The following is an 11,202-nucleotide window of genomic DNA, read 5'->3' on the forward strand; positions in this document are numbered from 1 at the left end:
TGATTATTGTAGCTGAGGAACATTTTGCAACTCAAACAATTTATATCACTCTCTAACTTGTATATATGAGATCTAGACACAAGATGTGTGAAGTGATACCAATTCTTTATATTAGCAACTATATTGACACTGAAAACTAGAATTGCAAAAAGTTATGTAATAAAAATACTATGTAAGATGAATAAAGCTGTTTTTAAATTTTTCAGCTTTAAACAATTTTGATTTAAAACTTCAATGTTCATTACTTATATTTGTACTCTGCCTCATAATTTTAATAAACACTTTTAAATATTTAGAAAGCAACTTTGAAAAGTTTTCTGAACTTTGTTTTTAAATTTTATTTTCACTTATATTTTCTATAAAAACATTCAATTTTTTGTAATTTGAAACTAATTACATTTTTCTGTTCTTCGAATCATTACTGCCAGTAGATCATAAATTATGCAGGAACTTTTTTTTTATATGTTTTTATTGATTTCAGAGAGAGGAAAGGAGAGGAAGAGATAGAAACATCAATGAAAAGTCATTAATCGGCTACCTCCTGCACATCCCCTAATGGGGATCAAGCCTGCAACTGGGGAATAGAACCATGACCTCCTGGTTCATAGGTCGACGCTCAACCACTGAACGACGCTGGCCAGGCTATGCAGGCACTTTTTTCATAACAACATATTTAGTGATTTTATGGGAATAAAGGCAAGGTAAGTAAGTTTTACCGATAATAAACATGAAATAGTCCATAAATCATAAACATTTTTATTTTCTCATCCAAATATTGCTGGCCCATCAACTTGCTCAGATATAATTAAATTCCATTTTCTTTGATATTTTGCCAACTTCAAAACCAGATTTGTTTGGGGTTTTGTTGTTATGTAGTTCTTAGGTAGGAAAATAAAACATTAATCAGCTTGTTAGCTTAATTTATAACTTTTAAATATATAGATATATGGCACATAGGACTCTTTGTGATCTCTTGCCCTGGCACACTGTCTGCTTGCAGTTAGGGTGCGAACCTCTGATACAAGAGAGCAGTGCTTTTCAACACAGGGAGATTTAGCCCAGTGAGGAAATTTTGTGATGTCTGGAGACATTTTTTGTTGTTAATCCTCACCTGAGGATATTTTTTCTATTGATTTTTTAGAAAGAATGGAAGGGAGGGGGAGAGACAGAGAGAGAGAAACACTGATGTGAGAGAGATACATCAATTGGTTGCTTCCCTCACTCGCCCCAACCGGGGCCAGGGATCAAACCTGCAACCCAGCTACGTGCCCTTGAGCAGAATCTTCAGTCCAGAGGCCAGTGCTGTAACTACTGAGCTAAACCAGCTAGGGCTGGAGACATCTAATGTGGAGAGGCCAAGAATGTTGCTAAACATGCTAGAATGCACAGGACAGCCCCCACCCCAACAAAGAATTATTCAACCCACAATGTCAATAGTACCAGTTATTCCAGTAAGGGCAATAGAGAAACCTCAAGCCTCCAGAAACAGCAGGGGCAATAGCAGAGCTCAGGAGCATGTTAGGGATGTAGGATCACAGAGGGAATTGTGGAGTCTTGACCTAGCTGCAGCAGAATTCTCCAATGGACTGGGCCAGAGGGATCATGGAGACACCATCCCGTTGCAAAGCCTCCAAACTAATTATCTGGCCCTTTCACAGATTCTGGGTTATCTTATATCCTTCAATAATTTAAACTAGCTAAAGTGGTTTAGTTTCTTTTTTGCAACTAAGAACACTGACTAATAAGGCAGGATAGGACCAATAGTCCAGCCCCCACTTGACAGGTGACAAGATTTATCCCCAAGAAGTCCTAGAGCAGATCAGTGAAAAGAGCTGGAAGAGCTGTGTTAGTCTACAAGTGACTAGAATGTAGCTCAAACCAGTAAATTTAAATTTAGGACAAACTAGTACTCTGTTTAAAGAGGGTGTTATTCCTTGCTCAGAGTACAAATACGGGAAGGCAGGGGTGTAGGTGCACCTCAGGAACAACTGGAAGCCTACACTCAAACCCATGAGTACCTGATCCGTCTCTTCTGTATTGTTCATGAACATTTATTCCTCTTTGTAATCACTCCAACTGCCATTTCCACATGGCAGAAATTATGACAATAAACATAACTCACAGTTCTTATTTTACAATTTCCACCATTTTCAAGAGAAAAACCTCACATTTCCCAGTTCAAAATATCCTAAGGTATCTTCAACATGGTTTTACACAGGTGCCCCATCCAAGGGCTGAAGAGCTGTGTCAGAGGGCTGAGAGTTGGGAGTATCTGAGAGCCAGGTGGATGCATGGAAGAGAAGGAAAATGGAAGGTAATGGAAAAAGCCACCCTGAGAACAGGGTGCCATGGACAGTCTCCCGAGCCCCATTCAACGGTCATCCTTAAATCTCATCCTTCTTTTGTAGCTGAAGCCCTAATGTCAGAGGCTGCTCTAAGCATCTGTATCAGGTTAGTAACAAACCTGAATCCACAGGTGACCTCCTGGGTGGCTGGACCTCTGCATTGTCACCCTCACCCCCAGGTCTAGGCTAATGGAGCAGCTGTCCTCTGGCACAGAGCCCATCACCATGGCAGAAAGTCAAGAGGTAGATCTCACACCAGCCACTAAATGCTTCAGCCTGGAAGCAACACATCCCACTTCTGCTCATAGCTCCTTCACTGGCCAGAATTAGTCACATGGAAAGTGCATGTGCTTGGCAAGGGGAGAACCTGAGTATTTTGCAGGCAGCTCTATTTTAATTACCACTCCAGCACTTCACAATCATTATATTTAATCTTCACAACTACTATAGGAAGTACTACTATTATCCCTGTATTGAAGGTGAGGAAACTGATGCACAGGCAAGGCAACTGGCCCAAGATCACAGTTAATGAAAGGCCAGTGTTTAACTCCCAAGTCCATTCTCTTAATCATATTTAACTGCCTTCCTTCGCTTATCTTGTGTGGTCTTCAGCACTCCCACTGCCTATTACATCACTTAAAACATAAAAAGGGGGGAACTGGGTGCCAGAACAGTGACCTGAATCCTGCCCACATCCCACTCTACTCTACTTGGCTAGATCCACAGGCCTACCAAAAATCGAGGCTAATTTGTGCTGTCCAATACAGAACACGAGCCACATGTGGTTATTAAAAGTGGTTAGTCCCAAATAAGGTGTGCTTTAAGTGTAAATGTACAATATACATGATTTCAAAGACTTATTACAGAGTAAAATTCCATTTTGAATCAATTACGTTAAAATTTTAACGTAATACAAAATGCTATATAAAAAGGGGAGTGGAAACCTGGTCTATTTCAAAGAAGCACCCTGTCCTCTTTGGTGGTTGAGCTCTTTATAGGCATTTCCCGGGTAAAGTGGTCCAGCAAACTCATTCACCTCAACCCCAGAAATAAACTTGTGACAGGTTTACAGAACTAGTTTTCAAAATGCCATTTTACGAACACATGGCTAAAATGTTGCTGACATGCCATCCAAATTTACTTTGAGATGAGTCTTAGTGAGCTGTGGGCTCTAGAGGTCTTTGTTTCCTTATTAAGCATTTACTTACAATTAATCAACCATATATTTTCAGGGCAGTTAACAACAGTACATGAAATGAGTACTATTGTCAAGCTATAAAGAGGAAAAGCACCATTCTTTCCAGGGCTGACATAAGACTCCAGAAAGGGACAGCTTCACCACCTGGGCCCCAACCCATATTCAACCATCCAGGGCCAGGCGCCTTCCTCTGCTGGGCCATGAGCATGATGGATGAGTTGTCACAAGTCAAGACCTTCTTATTCACTTCAGGGAAACAGCATTCACCAATTAACAAAGGCTGCACACTGCCACAGGAGCTCTTGCTACTCTGCTGTCACATTCAAAACGACCGAGTGAAGCACCAGAGTCCACTGAGGCATTTTATTTGCATATATGTATTACATCCCTAGAAAAAGAATCCCAGGATTTTCCCTCCCGTGTGTTTTCGTCTTGCTTCTTCATGGTCCATGATGCCCGCAGAGGTTGTCAGCACAATGAAACTATGGAGAGTTAAAAAAAAAATGCTGGTGAGTTTTTCCCTAAATAATTCAAAATAAAGCCAATTTCTGGTACAAAAAAGCAACACACAGAGGCTAACACTGACTCCACAAGCTGGCCATGCATAGGCATGACTTCTGGAACCAAAAGAGTCAAATCCAGAGACCTCAGCCACACACACTCATACAGCTCTGCCCTGAGCTAACAGTAAGAAACAACTCTATTAGGCTTAACTGAAAACAAAGACTGCACTCCTCATCTTCAAAACGTCACTTTCTGCTCTCAGGTAAGGAAACATGGAGTTTAAAGCATGGAACTGTTTCTGCCACTTGCTGTACGTATGATCACAGGCAAACTACCGTACAGACAGCCACCTGGACAATGGGAGTCCCACCTGGCTTATCTTGTCAGTTACTATGGGGTCAAGGTAAGACACATAATACATGCCAACTGTGAGGCATTAAAATTAGTATCATAATTATAATCAGAAATGACCAGCTCCTAACACTATACCTGTTATACAGGAATCATGAAGTGGGAGTAAATCCACCCACATCACCAAACAGGTGGGGAGGGGCTTAAGTTCATAACCACAGAAAAAGTGCTGTGCCAGACCCTAAAGTGCTTTAACAGAATTAAATCAGGTGGTAACAGAACTTTTCCCATTTTTATAGATAAAGATATCAAGGCTATAATTTGCCCAAGAGTCATAACTTTAGAGTAGGAAAACAAGGATTTGAAATCAGTCTCTTACCAAAGATCAAGATTTTCAAATTGAGTTTCCCCCAAGGCCTAGAGCTCAGAAGTGATTTGGCTATAGAAGGGGATCACATCAAACATAAACATGAACTATATGCCCTGAACCAAAAGCAGACATTAAAGGGGACACAAATCTGCTATCTCTCAGCCTCAGCTCTCACATGCTTCTCAGAATCTGAATCCTAACACGAACACATGAAATACAGCAACGCATGAGCTAAATCCTTGAGCCAAGCTGACTGGGAATGAAGACTATTCCTACTGCTGTAACAAACAAACAAACAAACAAACAAACTAACAAACTCAGTTCGTCAAATTGCACCATAGCAATCCTTAACATTAGTTTATTTTAAATGAGGAAAATCAACTCACCCAAACTGACGGGACGGAAGCAGGTTGTTCTGCCATTTTTCTAGATCTTTGAGTTGCACATCAAATCTGGGGCTGATTACTCCACACTGTAAAAGCATAACATAAAACACTGTTAATACTTAACCAATAACAGAAAAACAGTAACAAAGAACAGTATTTATAATTGCTGGACAGTTATATAAACCAACCAACTCAAAATTTAATGGGTAACTATTCTGTGCAGTATTTGATATAAATGCCATTTGAAAAATACACAGAATTATGACAATGCCAGCCCAGGGAGAAAAGGCAAAGTATTGAGAAAGTCAATTAAGGAGGGAGAACACAGGCAATACACAGCAGGGTCAGGTCACCAGCATGCACCATCCCCCCATGGGCTGCAAAGCTGTCGCAAAACAGTCTTAGAGGAATAAAGTTGTAGTCAAAACTTTTTTTTACACAGTAAGGCTAAAATAAATATGTAGGGTCTAAAATCCTTCACCTATACACTAACTATGCAAAATATTAGAATTTCTAAGAAGAAGCTCCACAGGCACGAAACCAAAATCTAAGAACACTGCTCCATAGCAATGAAGTACCACTAAATATTTCTGAGGAATGCTATCCTACGACCCCAGGCAAACTTTTCCAAACTAACCTGACAAAATGAATGGGAAGCAGAAAGAACAGAGTTCTTAACATTATCCCACCTGTTTGCTACTGAGACACAGCAACTGTCCTCCCAGTGACAGCTCTCCAAGAGTCAAAGCACAATACTTCAATCACTCGATCATATACAAATCCTAAAACATAATACATGTTCAAACACCCACTAACAAGCTACATGAGTCCACCCATGGGTTCATACTAGGTCTGACTAAATCAACTGGGTTTTAAAGATGGAAGCCGGGGAGATCAAAAACCTTTAATCAGAGACCAACATGACCCCCTGCTCATATGAGCGCTCTATAAATCACTAGCACACCTAAAAACATCACTGCAGACAGGCTCTCACTGTTTGTTTACACACAAGAAATGATCATGTGAGAACAACGTATAAACACCAGAAGGCTAAGAAAGCAGGTAGACAATCATTTATTTAACAATTCCAAGATGCTTAACAGTAAACTAAGGAAATTATGAGGTCAGAACTTATTCAAGTTTTGGTGCAGTCAAACTTCCCTAGGTAGAGATCTGAACCCAAAGAAACTAAAAATGGGCCTCGCAGGCCCAACTGCCCTACCTAGGAAGCCTACTCAGGTACTCCTTTTTTAACATTATCCTATCAGCTATGATGTCACTTGACTGGCAAGGGCAATCCCACACTGGATGGAAAAATTAAGAAAACCAGTTCTTTCTCCAAGCAACCTACAGTGAAAGACCTTTCTGAGGCCTCCATGCCACAGCACCCAGGTTTTTTATTCCAGCAGAAAAAAATGCTCTCAATCAGCTAGTGGAATTAAATCAGCACACCCTTCCCAAACCAGATGAATCTTAAGAGGAAGGGATCAAAGTCAGAATTTCTTAATCAGAGTCTTTAAAACTACCCTTTCTCCCAGCCCATTTGCACAGTAAGGGTACATCTATCTCTTGCATGAAGGAAACAAGTAACATGACAAAGACTGAAATTCAGAAAAACTGAAAACTGAAGTTGGTTTTGCCCAAAGTCAGACACCTAAATGGCAGGGCCTGGATTTCAACTACCTCTGAGCCAGAATTCTTCAAACTAGCATACCACAGAACAAGGGGCCACAAATGAGTTCCATTAGGGAGACGCTCTGTTCAAACTAACTTCTCAAGCTGTTATGTACAGTGAATGTTCAAGAGGAATTTGGTACACAGCGCTTCTCCAACTTAAATTTTGGTTTTAAAAAAATTTAACATAAATTCTATCTTCTGCAGGACAGTTTTAAGATGTGCTATAAAACTATCTGTTTCCCACTGGTTACTAAGGAGCTGAGAGACCTTGAGCACAGTTCAGATCTCAGCTTCCTGACTCCTGAAAATAGAAAAAAAACACTGACACACCTACTTCAGTAACACACTTAATCTCTACTTCAACAGTGAATCTAAATCTTACTTTGGGCTTGTGATCTAATAGTTACAACTAGAACAAGACAAGACATACTCAAAGTTACCCCTGACAATCCTTTAAATCTCATAAAGGCTTCACATTCAGTAGTTTTCATCAAACACTAAGTATCTACCCACACACGAAGCAAGTTCACTCTACAGGGAGCAACTTTGTAAAAGAAACTGTTGGACGAGAAATAACCTTACCAATCAATCTGACCTCTGCCTATAACTAGGACTCAATTTCCCCCTTCTCCAAACCCCCACCTCCAATCTGTATTGAACTGCAGGATCTCAGACTCCCTGCAAATCTGAAAGCTACAAACAGAACACAGAAAGCAGGCTGGCAGCTCAGGGCCCCTGACTAGCTTACAGACACCTGCCACCCAAATACCTGCAATCAGTTAATCCACAAAGTCAAATGAATCAAAAAGATCCACTAGGTTATGCTGACAACTCAAAGGGAACACAGACCTCAAAGACACACGTACAGCTTATGCCAGCAAAAATATTAATATTGTTAGAGAACCCCATTCTTCTTAAAAAACCCAACACTCACCAAAAGAGAGGAAGGACAAAAGTTTACACTGAGAGCATTAGTGGCTTTGGCCACCCAAGTTCAAGTTAGTGAGGCAGGCAGTGTACCAGAGTAGATTCAATTACCAGTACCACCAGTTTCACCCCAACCCTCCTGTATCTCCCTTCACACAGCCCCATACTTCACAAACACTAGGTCAACAATTCTAGGGCAAGTGCAACCCTGGAGAACAAATGGAAGTAAAATGTGATATAAAATTTAAAGATTTTAATCAATTCCTAAAGTGACAGTCTTCACCTAACTAGGTAAAACAAGCACAACACCACTATTCAGTTTTACAAGGGCAATTACAACACATCAACACCATGTTAGATCATTCTTAAATGTGGAAAATAATGAAGTCTTACCTTGTTCAACCTGCCTGTGAGGTTCACAACAATTTTCCCAGCTCTGTGGTCATCAATAATTTCAAATTCGCCAATGTAACCTACAGAACATAACTGACTGTATTAAATGGCAGACAGCAATTTGACAGACTTGAATATTTATGCTGTACTAGTACGCCTGCTGTTTGCCTATTAGATTCTTTCTTTTGTTATTATTTCTCTATGCAGTTTAGGGAGACAGTTGCTCTGTATCAGAACTAATTTTTACAGCCTAATAAATATTTAAAATTCAGGGGGCAGCACCCAAAACCCACGCTGCAATTCTTCAAAGTGGATTATTTCCCCCTTGCCCCTTCATACATTCCCACTCCCCAAGGCTACCTTCTGCCCAAGACATGCAACAATCCTTTCCATCCCAAGCAGCTCTTAGAAAAATTCAGGAGCCCTTCCAATGACATATTGCAACTGAAGGGCCATTTTAACTCCCAAACACCTACCAAAGCAAGTCACAAACTTCATCCATCCTTTCAACAGTCCTCAGCGTCCCTTGAACATCACCTTCCCAAACTATCCCACCCACAGCGGCCAAGTCCAATGCAAGTACTCCCCAGGCATTGGCAAACGTCTGGCTCCCCCATCTACCCAGTCCTCTGGCCCACAAGCTCTACAGGATCGATTCCTTAAATATCTTTTTACGTCAAAACATAAAATTACAGCAACACTTACCATGCTTCATCATCACAGTTAGAAACCGGACGATGACTTTGGAGCACGGCCTAATGAGAACCTGGCGCTTGCCTCTCTTCTCGGCATTGTTGATACTCTTCAGAGCATCGGCCAGGACGTTCATGCGCACCATTATGGCTGCTCCGGGAACACAAAACGAGAGTTTCACCGTCACTGCCAGCATCAACAGGCGCCCAGTCATCCCACACCCCTTTTCCCCCCTGCCTCTATAATGACAAAGTTTTCCAATCTCTTAAGCAGCCTGGTTCTCCCCAGTATCCCCAGCGACAGCTCCCTAAACGAAAATATCACACACGGTCGGTCAGTTACTCGGAACAGGACCTGCGAGTCGCTGACAGTGTTTCCCTCGCGTCTGAAACCCAGCAGCACCTGTACTATTAACCTGTCCTTTAAACCAACTCACTCAACGTCAGCCCTGTCCTAACACACAAAAGGTACCACTGCCCACCCAACACCCGTAACTACTGAAGATAAAACGTCCGTCTTTGTGCCATCTAACATTGTGTCCAACAGCAAGCGTAGACACGGGGGCGAACGGGAGCATTTTACATGCACGGGCACGGACTCTACCCCAGCGGGCACCAGCCGCTCCTCTAACCAAGTTTTGGAAAGTTTCGGAAAGCTAACGATGGAGTCCAAGTCATGTTTTAAGCGCCAAGAGTGGGGATCCAACCTGCTTCCTCACTCCCCACAGTGCCTGAGGGGAAACCCCAAGCACTGAAGACCCAGGTGAGCTCCGGGCAAGCCGCCACCCCTGGGCGTATTCCCGGCTGAGCGTCCCCTGCCTCGCTAGCTCCCAGCGCGTCCGCAGTCATGCGCGGCCCACGACGGCCACCGTCCCCGCCGCCCGGAACCGAGGCGCTGCCTCAGCCGCCATGGGGAAGATCCGGGCGCCGCCGACCAAACCGGGACGACCGCCTCTCGGGCGGTGTAAAGCTCCGGTTCCCGCCAGTGCTGCAGGCCCGCTCCCCAGGGTGTTGAGCGTGGGGAGACCGAGCATGGTTCTCCCCTCCGCCTGCCCAGACCCCCTCAAGGCCAATACTCCCGGCCCGGACATGGCCCGGCATCCTCGCAGAGCACAGAAGTTGAGTATCAGACTGTAGGATGGCGCCGATAGCGAACGGATAGCGCTGGATCGCTCAGAAACGTACTCACCGGCACGGAAAGATGGCGGAAAGAGGGCGGGAGGGGCGAGCACACGGAGTTATGGGAAGCGGGCAGACTATCGCGAGATTTTCAAAGCACCTCCAGGGGGCGGGGAAGGAAAAAAAAGCACTGCCTCGTGGAAGGAGGCGGGGAAAGGGCGGAGCCCCGTCGGGGGTGGGCAGCGGGGGGTAGGCGGGACCCACCTTCCCAGGTGAGGCTGCGGGTAGCGGAGGGAGGGGCCGGGCGCTAGGTCGAGGTTCCGCTCCCTTGCAGGCCTTAATCTGAAAAGATTAAAAACTGGCAAGGGCCTAGGTATTTGCTAATTTTTATTGCAGTAACTGTTCAGCATTTAGACTGCATTTTAATGTCGCGTATCTATAGCGCCTCGGGAAGGAGCGGCCGAGCTCGGTAGTGGCCTCTGTGGGGGCGGCGCGCGCTGGGCGGGCGGCTCGCTCTGCTCCCCGTGCGCGTCCGTCCTGCGGTTGGAAGCGTGTGTCTGCATTTTCAGAGCGGTCAAAGGTATGGGTGTTACTCGGCGCTTCCTTTTTGTCTCTCTCTAAATCTTAGACGTTATTTAGTAGGGCTCCAGACGTTTCTTTCGAGTTCTGGCAGACCCATTTTGGAAGAAAGCCACAAATGTCCGGACATAAACACTCAGGATCCGGAGCCGGTGGCTTTTATCTGCCCTTCTGCGCCCGGAGAAGAACCAATTTATACGTATCTTATCCTCTCTGAACTTTCTCCACATATAAACCGAGGATAATAATAATAATACCTGCTGCCTCTTAAAAGTTATTGGGAGGGGCACATGGGATAATGGTGACAGAGGGCTCGCACATCTGTCACGTAGATGCTCAGCACATTTTGACCACGGGAAGGGAGCTGTACCCACTGCTCGAAGCCCGGGCTTCTAATCACCTGGCAGGGAGTGAACCTACCCCACTCCCTCCCTGGAAGTTCTCCACCTCACTGCTTCCGCCCTTGCCCTCCCCCCATCCTTGTCTTTTGGCTGCCAGAATGAAATTTTCAAACCGAAAACCAGTCAGATCAAGCACCTTCCAAGGTCTCCCATCAAATGCAAATTCCTTACGAAGCTGACAAGGCCCTCCCTGAAGTGCACACCTGCCTCCTTGCACCACACACCAGACCTCACCCCCCAAGGCTGGCCTTTCCTCAGAC

At 44.0% G+C, this 11,202-nt stretch overlaps 1 protein-coding gene across 1 annotated transcript; it reads right to left on the reverse strand.

The window, feature by feature from the left end:
* Positions 1–3,892: 3,892 nt before the first annotated feature.
* On the reverse strand, positions 3,893–10,118 carry RPS15A (ribosomal protein S15a). The gene is made up of 5 exons (XM_081133506.1): positions 10,033–10,118; positions 8,857–8,994; positions 8,152–8,231; positions 5,155–5,240; positions 3,893–4,025 (listed from the first exon to the last, which is right to left on the reverse strand). The coding sequence occupies exons 2-5, from the start codon at positions 8,987–8,989 to the stop codon at positions 3,932–3,934; spliced, it is 393 nt and encodes a 130-aa protein (XP_080989632.1). The 5' UTR covers positions 8,990–8,994; positions 10,033–10,118; the 3' UTR covers positions 3,893–3,931.
* Between the last annotated feature and the right edge of the window lie 1,084 nt (positions 10,119–11,202).

This window comes from Miniopterus schreibersii, assembly GCF_964146895.1.
Source record: "Miniopterus schreibersii genome assembly, chromosome: 3".
Lineage (NCBI taxonomy): Eukaryota > Metazoa > Chordata > Mammalia > Chiroptera > Miniopteridae > Miniopterus > Miniopterus schreibersii.